A 21349-nucleotide genomic window follows, 5' to 3' on the forward strand; every position below is an offset into this window, starting at 1 on the left:
ACACAACACTCTCATAACACACTACTGGCATATTCTTCAACAATAATAATTAAAAGCTCAGAGCAATTTTGCACTTTACTGAAAGATTTTATTTTCATAGTGGTATGGGAGTAGTACTTTCTGTGAATATTTCGAGATGGAAAAAAATTAAATTTTTGGCAACTTGAGTTCTCCTTGTGGGAAAAAGTACAAATGTGTAAGGAGTAAAGGAGAGGAAGAATCCTTTGACTTGTATCAGATTAAAGGTTTCAGAATAAAGTCTCAATAGGCAGATGGATACAGAGATAGATAGACTCCCTCAGCTGTCTACTAAAAGGATCCCAAAGTAAAGACAATCCAGTAGTAATGAACACAAATACTGCTGCCTTCAATCTTGTTTCCAAATGCCATTGCCCACTAAAATGATTCAGCCTCCTTAGAAAAACAGCTATTTTTCCCAGGGCTAGGATGGCAAAAGTCTAAGCCTGGCTATCTTGCTGAGCCAGAAAGCAAGAAAGTACTCAGAACCTGCTGGGGACATATCCAAAGTTTGGAGAAACTGCTGCAAGAAAGTCCCACTTGCCAAATTATGTGTAATTTGAGTATCAAAAAGAATGATCATAGGAACAGATTTTAACCCATTGAATTAAAAAAACATGAGTCTAGGAGCTCTACCAAGCACAACAAAACTACCGGGACGGGGTCGGCGGGGGGAGCTTTTCTTTACAGAAGAAAACCAATAAATAGAAAATCACTGTTTTGCAACCACCATTGCAATAATTATTTTAGGCAAGAATCAAAGCAGGTTACCACCATTGAGTGAAAGATTTGGGTGAATACAATAATATATACTGCCTCTAGATTTCTCCTCACAGATTACTTATTAAATACAAAAGAACAAATAGGTACCTTTATAATAGATTAATGTAGGTTACACCCCCTTAACCAGTGACCAGACTTACCAGCACTAACAGTCATATCACGTGTCTGTGATGTTATGCATGACAAGGATATATTACTTATGCAGATTTCATGCCAAAGAAAGCATAATCACACATCTAATCTCAAGGAAATGATCCAAAATATCCAAATTAAGGAACAGTCTGCAAAACATCTTTCAATGCCATAAAAGAAAACAGAAAGGTTTGAAGAGCTCCTTCTAGAATACAATGTAATTTAGAGACATGACAACTAGAAGCAATGTATGACCCTTGATTAAATCCTGGATCCAGAAAAGCAAAACAAAAAAAGCTCCAGCTAGGCAGGGCATTATTGGGAAAACAGAAAACTGGACGGGAATTATACATTAGACAACATTAGATTAATAAAATTTTTTTGCACATGATAATTATGTGGGAGATGTCTTTCCCCTTAAGACATACCTGCTGACATTTTTTAGGGAGAAAGTGTCCTTTTTAAAGAAATATTTTCTTAATTCATTTATTTAAGAGAGGGAGAGAAAGGGCAGAGGAAGAGGGAGAGAATCCTCAAACCCCCCACTAAGCTCCATCCCTGGACTCGGACCATGACCGGAGCTGAAATCAAGAGTCAGAGGCTGAATCATCTGAGTCATCCAGGAACCCCAAGAGAGTCTGATGCCTGCAACTCATTCTGAAATGATACAGCGGAATCAAAAAAACATATAAATATACTAAGAGAATGATGAAAGGAATGTGGCAAATTATTAAGAACTGGTGAATCTAAGTGAAGGGCATATAGTATCCATTCAGTGTTTTTGTAACTTTTTTGTGCACAAGAAGCTTTCAAAGATAAAATGTAGGCAATAAAAAAGAAGGGGAGGTGAACCATGAGAGACTATGGACTCTGAAAAATAATCTGAGGGGTTTGAAGTGGCAGCGGGGGGGGGAAGGTTGGGGGCACCAGGTGGTGGGTATTATAGAGGGCACGGATTGCATGGAGCACTGGGTGTGGTGAAAAAATAATGAATACTGTTATGCTGAAAATGAATAAAAATAAATTTTTAAAAAGATGCATAGCATGAAAAAAAAAGTAATATCCTACTTCAAATTTGACCAAAAACCTGAAAGAAAACAAAAAACAAAAAAACAGCATCCATGTGTCTCACTATATTGAGAATTTGATCCCAATTCCTCACCATCTACCCAGTTTTTTGCATGGCTAAGTCTGTAGGCATTTGTCGGGTCTCAGATCAGAAGCCATTTCCTCTGGGAAACCTTCCCTAAATACAAAAGCCAAGATGGGGTCTTCCATCTTCACTATACAGCACTTTGTGCTTCTCGTATAACAACTGTCGTTATTTTATTTATGCCTGTTTGCCTTTCTCTGCCGACTTCATGAGGAGAGATCCCGATCTATCTTTTGTCTGCTGTCTCCCCAGTACCCCTCAGAACATCTGGCCCTTTGTTTGATGGCATAGATATAAGTGCTGCCCAACAAATATATCCAGTTCCTCCCTGGACACAGGGTACGACTGCACTTTCCTCTCCTTTTGGAGTTAGGTGTGACCATGCAACTTGCCCTGAAAAAGAAGTCTGAGTGCAGAGGTATTTGCCATTTCTAGGCAGGATCTTCAAGAGTGACTGCATGACCTTCTCTCTCTCCCTCCCTCCATCACAGTGACTGGCAATGACAATGGCCAGGGTGGGGATGAGGGGTAGAAGACCCGTAGCCAACCCAAAATGGAGATTCTATTAGCCAAGGTGCCTATATGCCTGCAGTGAGCAGGACCCCCAACTAACCATGCCTCCCAACCCCTACTGACCATGTTGGACATATAATGGAATAAAAAATAAACTTGGTAAAGTCAAAGACATTTTAAGGTTATTTGTTAGATCAGCACAAGCTAGCACATCCAGACTGACGTATATATGTTCAAATATTCAATGAAACGTAATACAAATAGCCAAATATTCACATTAGGGTAAAGGTCATATGAAAATCCAAGTATCCTTCCCAGGAGATAGGTCGAATAAATCACCCTTTACTCATACAGTGGAACTATGTGAACATCAAAAATAATGATGTACCTCTTTATATACTGATGTCTGAGATGTTCCATAAAGTGGAAAAATAAAAATATATGTACAAATGACTGCATATGTTTATAACAAAATTTTCACTTGGACGTGTTGACAAAAAGCCAAGATGGGATAAAAATTGGATTCCAACCAACTTCTAGTAAAACCACATCTAGAAACTTCTAAATGGGTTATGAAAGTGAATTAGAATACTCTGAAATCTCTCACCCAAAATGGAGATGTAGTATAGGCCAGAGAGAGAGGACTTGTGAAGGGTTTTGGAGGGGACCAATGGTATTCAGTGAGTCCTATGCACCTGCCCCAATCAAGACAGCAACACTGCCGTGGGACCACTCAGAGACTCACTATGAGTCCCCCCAGTTTGAGAGGGAAGTGAGAAGGAGAATGTGAATGGAGTATGACTCCTGCAGAAGCCACTTTGGTGAACTGCCAATTCTGAGAAACCATGTCCTGTAAGGGACAGAGTGCTGGCAAGGAGAACAGGGTCTCCAAAGAACCTGGGGAAGGCCTTGCCAGAGAGGTGCAGCAGGGAACCCGTGCCAGACTTCTAGAGCCCAGAATCAGCTTAGCATTGTGCCAGTCAACAAAGAACTTTCCAGCTCATCAAGACTAAAAGCATCAGAAACATCAACCAACATGTGAGGGAAGGGGAGAATGGGACCCAGTGTACCATCCTTAGTGAATGGTTGGAGCTTTGATCACCATACAGAATGGGACATTCTGAAATCTCAGTCTAGTCTGTGTTTTGTTCCTTAAAACATCTCTATGACTTTTATTACTTGTGAGCTGAGTCCTGGGGCTTGTGCATGCTTTTATCCAGGAGCAGGAAAAAAACCCTTAATCGAGAGCAAACCATAAGGGCAACAGAGGACAAATAAGGCTGCTTTATGGTTCAGCCCAGTACCCCCACACCAAACTTCCCCCCCAACCACCGTGGATAAAATATCCTTGGAACACACACAAGAGCTCATATGCAGTGCTGGCCTCTCAGATGAGATACTAAAGACAAGGGGGAAGTTAACTTTTCTCCAGATGGTCTTTTGCACATTTTCGGAGTTTGTACCTCTCCATGCCCACATGCAGGATGTAGACGCCTGTGTTGTGAAGTGACCTTATCAGGTGGCTGGGCCGGCTGGTATGAGCACCGGCTGCTGGGACTGTCCCTCGGGTTAGGTCACAACTGGCCGTGCACCCTGATGCAGGTCAGCCACCCTCTCTGTGCCAATGACATCAACCGTAACATGGGAATCAGGGCAGTGGCTCTCTGGGTTGTGAGGATGAGGTAGCTGAGGGCCTGCAGAGCTCTTAGGAGAGGGCCTGCCCTGTATGTGTTTGGAGAGCATCGGCTGTTGCTATTGCCTAGTTTATAATAATAATACAATAAACATTAATGGGGAAAGATTTATCAGAAAACAAGGGGAAAATCTGAGTACCACTAAGAACTGTTTTTTCTTCCATGTTTTTCTTCCATGGGATGTGGAAAAGAGATTCAGACAGGATAAAGTGGTTAAAACTTCAAAGTAACCATCTGAGAGACCAAGAGGTTAAAATCAGGAAAACAATCATTACTTACCAAGTGTCAACTTCCCTGCAAACAAACAAACAAACAAAAAACAAACAAAAACCCAAAAACCAAAACAGAACAAAAACCCATCAAGGGTATTAAAGTATTAGACATCACAATCGGAAAAACTAACAGTACCTCTGAGGAGGCAGCATCCAAATATAACTAGTTACTAATTGGGAGAAATCTCAAAAAGCTCCAAGGGAAGTGGGGGTGGGTTGGGAGACATAAATTTAACCGCCAGAAAATTAGTCATGAACTTGAAATACTAGAACAGAAAGAGAGGGGTAAAGAGCACTATTTTTGGACGGTGCTCCAAAGGCTGACATCCCAGGGCCAGGCAAGTGCTGGTTCCATTGCCACAGTCACAAAATGTAACCTGCCCACAACACCCATGTGGTTAAGTGGCAGGAGATGAGGGTGAGCAGGAGGAATTCTGCAGAAGGGTGGCGATCATCAGCCAAGGGGTTATGACCTTTGAGAGGTCGAAGATGACTGCCCTGGGATACCCCACGGATGGATGGACACCCCTAGTGAAAGAGCTGGCCCCAGGAAGGTAAAGTCCTCACGGAGCCAAGACTGTGCACACACAGTCCCAAGAGCCACCTGGAACAGCCAAAAAAAAAAAAAAAGATTTTATTTATTTATTTGACAGACAGAGATCACAAGCAGGCAGAGAGAGAGGCAGGCAGAGAGAGAGGACAGGGAAGCAGCAACCTGCTGAGCAGAGAGCCCGATGCAGGGCTCGATCCCAGGACCCTGAGATCATGACCTGAGCCAAAGGCAGAGGCTTAACCCACTGAACCACCCAGGCGCCCCATGGAACAGCAGAATTTTAAAGAGAACTGCATGGGATGGCGTTGAGCCCAAATCTAGAAGACTTGGATCTGCACTTCTCCCGAGGCCCAGGGCCAGGAAAGAAGGCCTTTAAGCATCTGCAAGTTACAGCTGCTTCACCTCCAACCCTTGTCTGTTGTAGACAGGCGAGGGCAGAAGGAAGGAGGCTCAGACATGCAAGTAAGTTATGGAAAAATACAAAGGGTCAGGTGAGAATAAATAAACCCCCAAAAGTCAAAGGACCAGATAACAAGCTTCTCAGAGTCAAAAGAGAGATAGTATGGTCCCTGTGATTCCACAGCACAAAAAGCCTTCTTTATGGAAAAATTGAATATATAAATACTAAGACTGACAAGGATGAGAGGTAACGTTTTGGGGACAGCAGCATGGGAAGTACATGTAACATGGTGACAATGACCAAGCAGACCCAGCCAGGCCTGCCACAGAAGGCTGTGCAGTTTGAGTTTTGCACAAAGGCTTCCTCCATCTGATAGGGTCAAATGGAGGCTGAGGTCTGGTCCCCAAGTCCCAAGCCAGGAAAGATTCACTTCTGGAAATCACCAACTTTTCATAATTCATGCAAATGCATCTTAGATGTTAGAAGTGGGAGTGGAAGGAGGGGTACAAAGAAATGCAAAACCTAAGGAAAAACTGTTATGTACACAAATGGAGAACTGGCTACAGACTATAAGGGCAGAGTGGTTGACCAGTTGTAACAGCTCGCATGCATGGAGTGGTTACTTTTTGTCTAGTGCTACACTGGCACGAGATAGGTAATCCCGTTTGATAATTACAGCAACTGGAAATGAAGTGGTTCCTATCAAAGGAAGATTCTAACACTAAATCAAAAAGCAGAACTGGAAACAGAGCTAAAGTCTAGCTAAAACAAAAGAAAATGAGGAGTGCCTGGGTGGCTCAGTGGGTTAAGCATCTGCCTTCAGCTCAGGTCATGATTCCAGGGTCCTGGGATCAAGCCCTGTGTCAGGCTCCCTGCTCAGCACTCAGCACAGGAGCCTGCCTCTCCCTCTCCCACTCTCGCTGCCTCTGTGCTCACACACTGTCTCTGTCAAATAAATAATAAAACCTTTTTTAAAAAGAAAGAAAGAAAAAGGCAACATAAAACTAGAGTCACAAGATAAAAGACAGGCTTTCTGTGAAAATCAAATATAATTTTGTCCTGCAAGGGGTCTTGAAAAATACCAAGTTACCACCCCATTTTTTCCACTACTCAACTCTCCCTCTGCTCAGGGCAATCATACTGCCACCAGGACAATGAGAATGCCACTTTATGTGCACCTACTGTTTGAGGGCGTTCACATGCTCTCACGTGTATGAATCTGACAGCACAGCGTTGTGCGAAGGCCAAGAACTCAGTTACAACAGGACCTCAACTAAAATTCTGGATTTTACCCCCTTGTCTAGATGACCTTGGGCAAGAAACCCACTCCTTCTGGATTTCAGTTGCTAAATCTCTAAAATGAAACCCATACTCCCCATTTTATAGGTGCTAAAACTGAGGCATGCGGAAGGAGGTAATGGATAGCTGGTAGAGCAGGGATGCCTTTTGACACGAGCCAATGCTGTCAGAACTGACACGGGGTCAGAATCATGCCCGTGGTGTTCCTGTCCTAAAGCCCATATGAATTTCCGTTCATTGTCTCGAAAAAAATTAGGACAAGAACATGTGTAATAAGTGAACATTTAAGTGTCTCTAATGACAAATGCATCTTTTAGTTTGCCCAAAAGAAAATGACACTGATAATAAATCAAAGTAGAACTCTTTTCCAAATTATCCAAATTGGCTTAATGCTTTTAGTTCATCATTTCCCAAAAATATGTAAATACTTTGTAACTACTAATAAATAATCTTTTGTTTATTCCACATTACTCATGAGGTCTAAGTAAACTCTAGGGCTCAGAGATAAGTCTGTCTCAATAATTAATAATGAAGTTATAATTTACATACTCAAAGTCCCCTTTAAATTAAAAGGTGGGTTTTCCCTACAGTAGAACCATATTGATTAAACATGTTTAAACTCAAATTGTGCAAAAACCAGAAAAGTCCAGGGCCCCTTAAATAACAGAACTTCAAGTAAGTCTTTGCTATCAGTGAGCAGCCAGGTAGTTTTTTTGAACTAAGTTCCTGTAAGCAGAACAAACTAAAGAGATTTTAACAATTAGAGTCAAGCACTGAAGTTCAGAAGATAGTTAAACATCAAGACCTAGAGAACAGAAGCCTCCCCTGGAGAAGGAGGGTCTTTTATGACTGAAGTCACTTTCAGAGACCAGAAAACCAGAAACATAAAAGGCTAACTTGCATTTTTGGGAAGATATATTAAAAAGTAGCATAACAGCACTCCCATAAAAATATTCTGTAATACTTGAAAGGACACTGGCAGAAAGATACAAAAATTTTGGCATATCTCATTTGATCCAAAAAATCCAATATAAGAGTAAAATCATTTAAGCTATTGGCTTTTTACTTGCTAAACTCTTCAGATGCACAAAAAAATTATTTTTAAATAGCCTTAAAAAGAAACTTAACTAAGGACAATTTCCTATTCACAAATTCAAGTCAGAAATCAAGCTACTCAATAAAGCATAATTAGATAGAAATTAAGGGTTCTGATCACATGCATATATCAAATCTCAAAAGGAGTTTACATTTAAAAAATGAGCCCATATGTCCAAAAAAATATCTGTAGGACTATATATTAAATGCTAATATGGTTGTTGCTGAGATGTGCGGAATATATATTGCTTTCACGACCAGAAATACTCAAAATATATACTGAGATGGACTATATAATGCAGATGGAACAGGAAGACAGATGCAGGTTGATTTTATTTGTACCAGTTTATTATCTATGAGATCAGTATTAACCAAATGCAGGGCACTTCGCTAGATGCAACAAGAAAAACCAAGATGAATCAACAAAATCAAAACCCCTGCTCTCAAAAAGCTCCTGATCTAGGAGGAGAGGTAAATACAGGTTCCAGCATTGAAGTACAAACCATTTACAAACAAAATGTGCTTTTGTGCTAACAGCAAATACAGAATGATAGAAGGGCAAGAGAGAAGAGAAATTAATTTTAGCTGAATGGAAATCAGGAGAGCTGAGACAGAGTAGGATGCACAGATTCTGGCAAGTGAGTGATGAGAGAAGAGGGCAAAAAAAAAAAAAAAAAAGCCCAGTTTCTACTGAGCAGTCACTATGTGCCTGTTACTGAGAAGTACCTTCATTCATTCATTCAATCAACTATTCATTCATTCACCCAATCAACCTTCATATTTGCCCTAGAAGGAGGTACTCTCATCCCTGCTTTACAAACCAGGAAGCGGAAGCTCGCTCAAGCTCACATCACCAGGAAGCGGAAGAACCAGGACTGAACCCAACCCTGTGTTCCTCACTACTCAGCTATGCTGCCCCTCTAGGCCAAGAGAAAACACCAAGACCTGTAGGTCAGGAAAAAATATTGAACAAGGTCATAGAAGAAGAAGGAAACTTACATTTACTGAAGGTTTATATGGGTCAGCTTCTCTGTCTTCATACCTTTTATATGAAAATTTATTTATTTTTCCTGTGATATGATCATTATCACACCCATTTTAAGGCTGAGAAAACTGAGGTTTGGATAGGTCAAACATCAGGCCAAACAGGTGCTATGAACCAAAACAGAAATTTAAACCAAGTCTGAGAGTCCAATCCTGGGACAACCAGTCAGATGAATAAAAGTGTCTCAGTTAAGTCCCAAATCAGCTCTGTACATGTGGTAATATTATTTTTCTCATTTTACAGCTAAGGAAATGAAAATTAAGATAAGGTAAGTAACTTCTCCAAGGTCACAGAACTGGTAAGAGGTGAACCCAAAGTTTAAGCCAGGTAGCCTGATTTCAGAGCCAGAATTCTGACCCTCTGGATAAAATGCAGAAAGAGTAAACACGAGGGGAGCCTGCGTGGCTCAGAGGGTTAAGCCTCTGTCTTTGGCTTGGCTTAGGTCATGATCTCAGGGTTTTGAGATCGAGCCCCATATCGGTCTCTCTGCTCAGTGGGGAGCCTGCTTCCCCCTACCCCCTCCTGCCTCTCTGCCTACTTGTGATCTCTGTCTATCAAATAAATAAATAAAGTCTTAAAAAGAAAGAAAGAAAGAAAGAGAAACGGCAAACTTGGAAGTCATCAGCTATGCAAACTTACTGAAGATTTTCCTCTGGGAGAACATGATTAAATTACATTTTAGGAATAAAGTCCTTTAAGAAACATATCAAAATTAGATTCTTGACACATAACATGTAATAAGACATGGAGCACCTTACCTTTACAGCTTCTCAAATAAGCAGTTAGGTATATTTCATTTACCCAAGAAGGTCATCGCTGTAGTTATTCTGCAAGTATGGGGAGGGTTATGGTAACCCTCTTAAAGTGTCAAGCCCCAACTAGGTACTGCAATACTTGACATAAACTGCATTAGCTTCACACATTATTATTTCTATCTATAGATCCCTTTACATAGTGGTGTAGAAATTGGAAGTTAAGTAATTGATCATTGAACCTGCCTTCTCAAAGCAAAGCAGGAAGAGAGGGGAGGGGGGCAAAATCCACAACTGAAATAGGTTTGCTTTTCACAATTCATTTTGCATTCTGACTCGCATGCCCAGCTAACCAGCCAGGAGGCCTAGGATTTTCCACCTCCAAAACAGGTTCAACCTCCCCCAGCGACAAGCAGCCTGACTCATCCTAACAGCCAGCATCAATTCTTAATGAGTCCCAGAGCTCCTGCCTGGGAGTCCCTGGCCCCCTTTCCCTCTGCCCCAAATTCCCCAAGACCTTCCTCATTTCACCTCTCTTCTTTTAGCCTGAGGTATAACTGACACGCAGAGGGATATGAGTTTGTGGTGCATAACACAGTGATTCGACATTTGTACACAGTGTGAAAGGGTCCTCGCGGAAAGTCCAGCCACCGTCTGTCACCGCATAAAGTTAACACGACATTACTGACTGTGTGCCCCACGCTGTCCGTGGCATCCCCGGGACTCCTGTATCTTACAACACTACGTTTACACTTCTGGACCCCACCCCTTAAGAACGGGCGCCAGCCCCTTCCATCAGGAGGCAGCCCGCAGGTGTGGGGGGCGCTCTCCCCGCTTGCCTCCATCCTCACGGCTCCCGGGCGCCCCACCCCCACCCCCACCCCCACTCACCAGGTGCAGGGCCAGGGGCAGCAGCAGCAGGAACAGCCACAGGTAGAGGTGGCAGCTGTTGGTGAACGTGCTCTGCTCGGGGTCGTGGTACCAGCCGCCGGTGAGCGCGGCCCACACGCCCTGCCGGAGCAGCTGCAGCGCCTGGGACACCATGCCGGCTGCGCCCCGGGGCCGCCGCGCCCCGCCGCACGCAGCCCGCCGCCGCCGCTGCCCGCGCGCCCGCGGCTCTAACAGCCCGGCCCCCGGGCGCCCCCGCCGCCCCCGCCGCCGCCGCCGCCCCCGCCCTCCCCTTCCGCCCCGCGACCGAGGCTCGAGCTGCTCTTCTGCCCCGACCCGCGGACCGCGGCGCCGGACCCGGCTGCTGCCGCGGGGCAGGTGGGCGCCATGTCCGAGGGAGGAAGGATTTTCCCATGGTGCTCAGGGGCGGCCGCTCCGAGGATGCTCCGCAGGCTCCGCCCAGCGCCCGCCCAGACCCGCTCCGACAGGCCCGCGTGCGGGATGCAAGGACTTCTCAGTCCCTCCAACCTCTCTTTCCGGCTCTGCCCGCAGCCCCCTCTTTTCCTCCGCATCCTCTTATTAGGGGGTGTGAACGGCTGAAAAAATCAAAGGTGTTCTCATGCAGAAGAGACCCACCAAGACACGCTCTGTTCCCTTTCCCCCTTTTGCTCCCTGCACCAAAAATATTTATGTAACCAAGATCCCGTCACGCATCATTCAGTGTAATTTCTCCCTCCTGAGCACTGTCTGCACAGGTTCACTCTCCTTAATTAACCGCTGACCTCAGACGTGCAATTAGTCAGCCTACGCCCTCCCTGCCCCCTTGGCACTGATCCTGTTGCCTCCCTGACCTTTCCTCCTCCTCCCCTCTGTGTTTGTCCAACTTGGCAGATAAAGAACATAACAACCTTTCTGGAATGATCTGAGGGGCCTCGGTTAGACTTGTCTTTTTACGGTTTGCCTCTAACATAATCCCAGTCATCAATCGACTACTTAGAACTTAGTCTGTCTTTTTATACTGTTTAGATAGGAAGACCCTCTAGAAGATATCAGGGAACTAATAATCTTTAAGCTTTTATACTATTTTATAATTTATAGTAGGTCAATTTCTAATTCTCTTCTAAAAGCAGGTTTTGGACAAGAACGAAATCAAGAAGAACTCATCTTTTGAATGAGGAAAGGAAACTCTCATCATCAGTAATTGATAACTTCAAGTAAATGAGTTCCAGGTTCTCACAGAGAACAGGTTTTGGAAATGGAGGAGATGAAAGGGAACTTGGCTTGATCAGGAATGAGCAGAGAAAGCCTTGTGTCAGTTAGGGCCTCTGGGCAAGAGCAAGGATTAGAAGCTCCATGGTCCCCAAACATGTCTTTCCTGTGTCCTCTGTTGGAAACACATCGCATCTCCCCTCTGATGTGGGCACCGCATATTCCCTGGCCACGTTTTGGACTGCAGCAGCATTTGCTGGTGGCTGTCTGAGCCAGGCCAGGGAAAGCCAGGCATGCCAGGCTTCCTATGCTGAAATTAAACAAGAGGAGGTCCATCCTGAGAAGCTGGTCTGGAACAGGAGAGTCCACTGGGGGGCAGCAAAGTCTCACCCTGGTGCTATGCAGTCAGGCTTAACCACTTTTTCATCTTCTCAGCACTCATCTGCAAGAATGACTAACCAAAATGCAATAATGCTTTCTGTATTCGAATAAGACTTTTTTCTCAAAGCCAAGAGGATGTTTGTGATATGGCTCATGCTTGAAACCTACCAGGTGCTCTATAAATACTTAATGAGTGAACGAATCCATCAAGTCCACAGGGAGCCCCACACTAAAGGATCCCTTCCAGGTGCACAGGTCTGTTCATGCACCAGAGGCGTGCCCTCTGTCATGTGCACCTGATTCATCCAATATTTATGGAATACCTTCTATCTGCCAGTCATTTTGTTGAAGATCAAGAAAGCAAATATCAGTAAAAATATAATTCTTTCCATGAAGAAGTGCACAGACTACAAGAGGAATCAGACAAGCCAAACAAAACTTGCAACAAAATGTTCTGGGTGCTATAATAGAAGTGTGTCTGTGTATCCTTCGGTAGGAGGTCATCGAGAGGTCGTGATCCCTGATGGACCTGAGAGCTGGGCCCAGGGTTATCAGAGGCTGTGCTTAAAGCCTTTCAGCGGCTGTCCATTGCCGAGGATAAGTTCTGAAACTTCATGTGGTCCACAAAACTGACCTTGCAACCTTGGGAGTTCTTGGGAATTTGAAACTGGCCCCCATACACTGAGGGTGAGGAGAGACCAAAGGAAGAGAGGCAAGCCACTCTAGATTGGGAGGTGGCAATTTTTCTTTTCTGTTCTTCTTTCTTTCTTTCTCCTTAAGATTTTATTTATTTACCTGAGAGGTAGAGGGTGTGAGCACAAGTGCACGAGCAGAGGCAGAGAGAGAAGCAGATCCCCACTGAGCAGGGAGCCCCACACGAGGCTCGATCCCAGGACACCAGGATCATGACCCGAGCCAAAGGCAGACGCCTAACCGACTGAGCCATGCAGGCACCCAGTGGGAGTTTTAATAAGCCAGGGAACTTATCTCTGTGGCTTGTCTTGCACAGCCACAAGATATCTGCTACTGTCCACCAGAATCTTAGGAGTTCACATGGAGGCCTTAACAGGGTTCAATTGTGTAAACAGTCCAGATGGTCTCAGGAATACATTGTTGTCTCAAGCCTGAATCCTTGATGTGGCTTCTAGAGTGAAAACGGTGGGTATTACATATATTCCATTATGGGTTGGGTGGGGGGGGGGATCCCTGGTGTCCTGGGATCGAGCCTCGTGTGGGGCTCCCTGCTCAGTGGGGATCTGCTTCTCTCTCTGCCTCTGCTCGTGCACTTGTGCTCACACCCTCTACCTCTCAGGTAAATAAATAAAATCTTAAGGAGAAAGAAAGAAAGAAGAACAGAAAAGAAAAATTGCCACCTCCCAATCTAGAGTGGCTTGCCTCTCTTCCTTTGGTCTCTCCTCACCCTCAGTGTATGGGGGCCAGTTTCAAATTCCCAAGAACTCCCAAGGTTGCAAGGTCAGTTTTGTGGACCACATGAAGTTTCAGAACTTATCCTCGGCAATGGACAGCCGCTGAAAGGCTTTAAGCACAGATGTGACATGAACCTGAGCCAGCGAGAGTGGATGTGAAGTTGAGGGATGAAATATAACTTAGGACTTGGAGAACAATTCGATGTAGAGGCAAAAGAATTAAGTGACTTTCTATTTGGGGTTGGAGTGACTATGCTATGAAATTAATCAAGTTGTGGAATATTGGCTGTCTAGAGGAGGAGAAAAAAGGATTACACTGATTGTGGGGTTTGGCAGGTGGGGCAGGGTTCTGGAGCTTGAAATAGGGATACAGACTTGGGGTGGGGGCAGCATGGAGTTCATGGAGTTCATGAAAGGGAATGACAGTCTCCTGGAAAAGACTGTGGAGGAGGGAGCATGACAACTGTGGGTGACAAGGGTTAAAGGCAGGGGCAGGAGGAAAGCAGGGAAGAGAAGAGTAGACCAAGGTGGGCCTGTCATCCCCAGACAAAGAGCAGTTCAAGAAGGAGATGGTTCACAGTGTCGAGTGCCTTGGAGGAACATTGTCCTTCAGAGTGACCTATGGCACTGCAGCTTCAAGATTGCAGATAGTGACCGGGGCAGTTGCCTAATAACGTTATATTTAAAAAGAATGAACAGGGAGTGGAGAAGAAGAGGCAAGCGAGGTCAGCCACCCCTTAGAGGCCATGAAGGTAGATGTGATCTACATGTAGGTACAAGGTCAACAAAGTTTGTCAAAGTTCCTTTTGACAAATTGGCGCGGGGCAGAGATAAGCATGTTTCTTCTCCGCCACTCTGCTTTTCCTGGAGAGTCTTCATCTACTCTCCTGGCGTTAACTATTATGCACGTGCTGACCATCTGAAATCTCTATATCCAGCCCTGACCTCTTTTCTGAACTTCAGGTTTATATCCCCGTAGGTGCTGCCCCCGCCCCGGGCTCTCAGCATGTTCACACACGTTCTCATTGACCTCTTTCCTGTTGGTATTTACTGTACTTCAGGGTTTGGGATCTCAGTTGGTAAAGTTACCACCCGCCTAATCATTTAGAACCCAGGATCTGTCTTAGATGTCCCCCCCTCTCTCACCACCCTCTTCAGTCAATCATCAAGTCCTATCATTGTGTCTCCAAGTGACTATTAACTAGATAGGCTTTGCCCTAGCCTTATTGGAGCAGGTCAGGTCTTCAAGATTTCTCACTTGCGAACGATCTCAGTGGCTTCCCAATGGATTTTCCTATCTCTAATCTAACCCCCTATGTGTCAATTACGGGGATCAGGGAGGGGGTGAGGCGGGAAAGAGCAAGGCTGGCTTTCAAACAGAGATTGTCCTACATGGCAAATGGGAATGCTGAGAAATTAGGCAATGGACAATGAAGCTGGAGACAAGCAGAAGCAGGACTCCTGGACTGGAGGTAGTACCATCAGGGTTAAGATGTCAGGGATCGGCAGCAGGAGATAGACCCATGGCAGCGCAGGCCGGAGAGAGCTGGAGCCTTAGCAAACCCCATGACAGGCAATGGGGGGAGGTGTGACAGTGAGGTTAACACGTGGATACCCTGACCTCTCTTCTCCAGACTTCCGATCTCCTACTTCTCCTTCCTGTTGGCCAAACCTACCTGGAAGTCATAGTGCCCAGAAGCCCAGAGAATGTAGTTGGTTACCCGCAGCAAAGATCTGAGCAGGTGAAGGGAAAGGCAGAGTGATTTCTATAAAACATAAATCCAACCTGGTTTCCCCTTCTTAAAATGTTTTCCATCACATGCAGAAAAAAAACCCAAAACACAGAAAACAATTAAGTGCCCTCCAAGCCTTGACTTCCCCAAATCCCTACAACCTCATCTCTGGAAACCCAAACTACTTATGCTATCTTTGCACACACCATGTTCCTTCCTGCCTTTCTGCTTGTGCTGATACTGTTCCCTCAGCAAGGCAGCATAGGTCAACATACCTATCACACACTCAAACGCACACGCACGCATGCACACTCGTGGGATTTTCAGAGGGATTGTAGCTGAGTTTACCAGTCAGTTTTTAGAGAATTGACATCCTCTGAATATTGAGCTTTTCCATTGATGAACAAGAGGTATCCCTTCATTTATTAAGACCTTTCAATAACATTTGACAGTTCACTACATAGAATTCTTGGACATTGTTTACTGCACTCAGTGTGGGTCATGATCTCATTGGCTAGGGCTAAGGGAAGTAATGTAAAACTGAAATATTATGGAACTAGGATTAATAGGGGTTGAAATATTAAAATTTATATGGGAACTGGAACAGCACCCCTTTGTGTCCAGAGGCCTATCCAGGTTTCATTCTGTAGAAACAACCTTCTAAGTAAAGTGTGTCTGTCTAGCAGTCCCTAATGTGGGCCATACAGCCAGAGCCAGGGCAATGACTCCGCTGTGTTCGAGTTACCACAACATGAGGAGTGGAGTTAGGTGGAGTCTGATGGCCTGGCAGAGCAGTAAAATTCCCAATGTCCTTGGTTTCCTGAGGCTCCTCGACTACCTTGCCCATCAATGGCAGCTACTCCCAGTGGATACGGACACCATGAAGATTGTTCCAGCAAAGGGTGACAATATGGCTATGTCCAAGAGCAGACCCTAGTGAACAAACACGAGTAGTCTAGAGCCTGGGACAAGGAAAAACTGATAAAAGTATCCAAAAGAATCCAGCCTTTACCCTGATGTGCCTACCCACTGACCCTTGTGAAGATGTCATTTTGGTATTTTGGTGCTCAAGGATCCTTGTTGTTCACCTGCGTCTCGTTCGGGGGCCCCAGCGAGGCTCATCCTTGCTCACTGACTGTTCTGGATGAAAGGCTCTTTGGGCTCCAAGAAGGCTCTGAATGTGGCCAAATGGAAGAGGTTGTGTCAGCTTTTGATTAATAGGATTTGTCACAGAGGTACTATTAGATACCTTTCATGGTGGTAATGAGGATTAATCCTCTTCGATTTAGAGAACCTCATTTATAAGCATGAGCAAAATAATAAAAATGTTTAAATTATCAAAATAATTTTTAAAAAATCAAAGGCTAACCATTCTCAGAAAATAGTCCCCACTAGAATAGGACACATGAGAAAACAAGAGAGGTCCTTAAAAATTATAATTCACAGGAGCACCACCAGGTGGTGAGTAACGCTCAGCTGGTTGAGCATCTGACTCTTGATTTCAGCTCAGGTCATGATCTCAGGGTTGTGAGATCGAACCTCCCATCAGCCTCCACACTCAGCAGGGAGCCTGTTTGAAGTTTCTCTCCCTCTGCCCCTCCCCAACCCATGTGTACCTTCTCTCTCTCATCTCTCAAAAATAAATAAATAAATAAATCTTTAAAAACTATAATTAATCTTCTCCATGAGATTCAAGGGAATATTGGATTGATTAAAATAACAACACATTAATAAAGATGAGAAACTGGAAAATAGAAGAGAATTTTGGTTATTAACAGAGCTTGTGATTATCACATACAAACATTTTCAGGAAACACAGAAGGAAGAATACTTATCAACTCCTTCCCTGATATCAAAACAGGTGAAGATATGACAAGAAAAGAAAGCTACAGAGTATTCTTTGTTCCTCTATAACAAAAGCAAAATCTTCAGCAAAATATTGGCTCTTTCACTACCTGAATCCAGTAACCTGTAGAAAATATTATATAGCATAATTATGTAGGATTCATCCCAGGAATTCAAGGTTGGTTTAACATCCCCAAATCTATTAATCGTTTGAAGGTTGTAGGTTACCACAAATCCTGCTACACTCCTGTGTACTCATCCTCAGAGCTACTGGAAAATACGTTTCCTCAAAATAAGTGAATATACAAGGGAGGGGAAGCTTTGGAGAACAGGGAACAAGCTCTGGGAAAAGGAAAGGGAAAATAAAAAACAAAACACAAAATAAAAAACAAATCACAAAACAGCCTAGAGAATAACCAACCCAGATGAAGACTCAAGTTGCATTTTGAATCCGGTATCTAGGGGTGCCTGGGTGGCTCAGTGGGTTAAGCCTCTGCCTTCAGCTCATGATCTCAGGGCCCTGGGATCGAGCCCCGCATCTGGCTCATCTGGCTCTCTGCTCAGTGGTGAGCCTGCTTCGCCCTCTCTCTGCGTGCCTCTCTGCCTACTTGTGATCTCTCTCTCTGTCAAATAAATAAATGGGATCTTTGAAAAAAAAAAACAACTATGCTTTGAATCCGGTATCTATGAAATTTTAGGTCTATTCGAATATTTCGCTTCTTTTGACTTTTTGGTAAATTGAATTTTGAAAAATAATTTGCCTGTCCCACCCAAATTTTCTTATTTATCGGCATAAATTTGTTAATACCATCCTCTTGTGATTTTTTAAAAAATACACAGTGATATGTGGCTTTCATGCCTAAAATTCACTCCTTGTTCTTTTAGATTCACTCATCAGGGATTTTTCAAGTTCACCAGTCTTTACAAAGAACAGGTATTTGATTGTGTTGGTCTTCTCTATCAAGTCTTTGCTATTTTGTTAATTTACATTCTTAATTTGTTTTCCTGGCATTGACTGTATTTGAGCTTAATTTGCTCTTCTTTTTTTTTTTTTTAAACATCTTGAGGTGGATGCTTGACTCATGTGGTTTTTGTCACCCTTCCTAATATATAGTTGAACCTATATAGGTAAGCCTATATAGGTAAGCCTATATAGGTTCAACCTATGTAATTAAGCCTATAATTTTTTCTCTAACCATGGTATTAGTTGCTCTCTCTCTCTCTCTCTCTCTCTCTCCATATATATATATATATATATATATATATATATATTCAGAATACTTCTTAGTGTCTGTTGAGATTCCCTTAACCCATGGGTTATTTGGAAATATACATACATATATATATATATATTTTATATAAGAACATTTTATAATAATCTCTGATTTTATATTTAACTCCAGACAACATATTCTGAATGATTTCAGTCATTCGTTGAGACTTGATTTGTGACAAAGAATATGGACAGTTTAGTAAATCTTCATATGTGCTTTAAAAGAATGATTTACGTACACATTTCAGGTGTAGTATTCCACAAATGTCAATTGATTAAGTCTGATGCTCACGGAGTAGATATTCTTCTTTTTTAAAATTTTTATTTAAATTCTATTTAGCTAACATACAGTGTATTATTAGTTCCAGGGGCAGGTATCATTCTGTTGTGAAGAATAAGGAGGAGGAATAATAAGGGGAAAAAAAGGAAAGGAAAAGCAGAGTAGGCTTTACTCACTTGTAACACTAGGTGGCACCAGAGCACTGCTCCAAATGAGGTAAAATGCAGTCCGTTGCCCTTATTACAAAGCACATTTTAAACAAAGGATGAATTCAGTACTCTAGAAATTGTGTCCCCAAAATAACAGTTCTATTGTTCACCTGTTCAGTTTGTTCATGTCCTGTGAAAGTCAGTGTGTATTCTGCGTGTTTTTGTGACTATTATTATTTATTTATCAAATTATTTTTTTCTTAATTTTCTGTGCAATTTGATGTCTCTAAACAATAGAATAGAAATACTTGAACCCAAGATATATTCTAAATTAATTAAGGAAATTTTCAGGGAAAAAAAGGGGGATTTTTTCCTAGACATTAAAACTACATCAGGTCCCCACCCCTAAATGACCAAAAACAGTAACAAAAACAAAAATACCTGACATTACAATGGCTCCTAAGGCAATTGACATCTGTAGCCACAGAGTAAGGACCCTGGTGAACTCACTCTCCTACAAACACAACGAAAACAGAGGCACAAGCGAAATTGATCATTTCAGAACCCTGGACATTAACAAAAGCCATGGATTGAACAGCAAATCACCTGTCCAAGAGTTGTTGAACTTCAGTAAGACAGTGGTGTCTGTGATGTTTTAACAGGGGTTATTGTCATCCCTTCTGCATCCCAGGCCCAGCGACCTGCCCTACAGAAATAGAAGAGTGTCCTTTAGATTGAAATGAAAGGACACCAGACAATAAATTGAATCCACCCAGAGAAACGAGGGACACAAGCAAAAATGACTACACGAGTAAATATAAAAATATTATAAACACACTTTCGTTTATAATTCTTTTACACCCTTATCTGTTTTAAAAGGCAACTGCAGGGGCACCTGCTCAGGGGGCGTGGCTCAGTTGGTTAGGCAGCTGACTGGAATTTGGCTCAGGTCATGACTTCAGGATGGTGGGATCAAGCCCTGATCCTCTTGTCTCTCTCCCTGTCCTCCTCCCTCTGCTCACTCTCTCTCTCCCTCTTTCTCTCTCTAAAATAAATAAATAAACAAATAAATAAATAAAATCTTTAAAAGACAACTGTATAAAGCAAGAATTATAAAACTGTGCTACTGTAGCATTTATGATAAAAAATTAATGTCTATGAAAAGAATAGCAGAAAAGAAGGAGGAAGTAACAGAGTTACATGGAAGCCAAGTTTTTAAATAATACTGTAATTAAATTAATATCAATCTTAGAGTGTTAATTCCTTGTACAACCACTAAGAAACTAAATTTTAAAAATACAGTAAAAGAGGGATGCTTGTGTGGCTCAGTAGGTTAAGCCTCTAGCTCTCGATCTCAGCTTAGATCCTGATCTCAGGGTTGTGGGTTCGAGCCCTGCACTGGGCTCCCCACCCAGCATGGAGCCTGCTTAAAAATATACATATTTTTAAATATTTAAAATTACAGTAAAAGAAAGAATAAGGGAATTAAAATGGCATACTGGAAAATATCCATTTAGCAATGAAGAAGGCAGTAATAGAGGAACAGAGACACAAAAAAGACATAGAACAGATAAAATCAAATTCCAAAACGGTAGATATAAGTTCCTCCTTAGCAGTCGTTACACTAAACACAAGTCAATTAAGCCTGCAATCAAAAACCAGATGGGCAGAATGGATTAAGAAAATCAAATGTTATGTTACCCCAAAACACACCTCAGATTCCAAGAAAAAAGAGATGGAAAATAAAAGAGTTGGAAAAGATACAATACGCACACAAAGGGAGTCTGAGGGACTACCTACATCAAAGAAAAAAAGTAGACTTTGAGACAACAATTAAATGGTTGTTACCAAGAAGGAGATGAACAAGAAATTAAAGGATTAATTTATTAAGATTTAACAAGTATAAACACATATGCACCTAACAACAGAGCCCAATCATATAGGAAGCACAGAGGGACAGAATTAAAGAGAGAAATAGACAATTCAACAATGCGAGTTGGAAAGTTCGGTAAGCCACTTTCAGGAGTGGATGGAATAACGCCGCAGAAGGCCAACAAGTAGAGAGAAGTCTGGAACAACAGAAGGCCACGGGTAGCCTAGACAGGGAGCATCAGCCCCACCTGAAATCTGGTTTGGATGTCCAGACTGATGATGCCACACAAACACCAGGAGAGCGTGAGCACTGTATGACTTCTACGATTAGGTTTTCTGTGGAAAGCAGAGCAGGTCTCCCAAACAAGTTTGAGAAGGGATCCAGAGAGTGGAGAAAGGAGAACGCATTTGGGGTTTTTTCATGATGAAGGAGTAGGACAGGGTGAGGGTCCCCACATATGAACAAGAGGCATGCGTGGTTTGGATCTCCTGCTGGTGCCAAAGGAAGGGTACCTAGTCCTGATCATATTGTCCAGATGTGGGAAAAGCAATAGGGAGGTGAGGCTTAAAGGCTGGAAGCCAT

At 43.0% G+C, this 21349-nt stretch overlaps 1 protein-coding gene across 1 annotated transcript in view; it reads right to left on the reverse strand.

Annotated features, from left to right (window-relative positions):
* The window catches only part of PCNX2 (pecanex 2), a 288518-nt gene extending 277679 nt beyond the window's left edge, over positions 1-10839 (reverse strand). The window contains 1 exon segment of the mRNA XM_045087258.1: positions 10601-10839. Coding sequence (XP_044943193.1) covers positions 10601-10753 — 153 coding nt within the window. The 5' untranslated portion in view covers positions 10754-10839.
* Between the last annotated feature and the right edge of the window lie 10510 nt (positions 10840-21349).

This window comes from Mustela putorius, unplaced genomic scaffold, assembly GCF_011764305.1.
Source record: "Mustela putorius furo isolate JIRA1106 unplaced genomic scaffold, ASM1176430v1.1 tig00001075_pilon_pilon_pilon, whole genome shotgun sequence".
Lineage (NCBI taxonomy): Eukaryota > Metazoa > Chordata > Mammalia > Carnivora > Mustelidae > Mustela > Mustela putorius.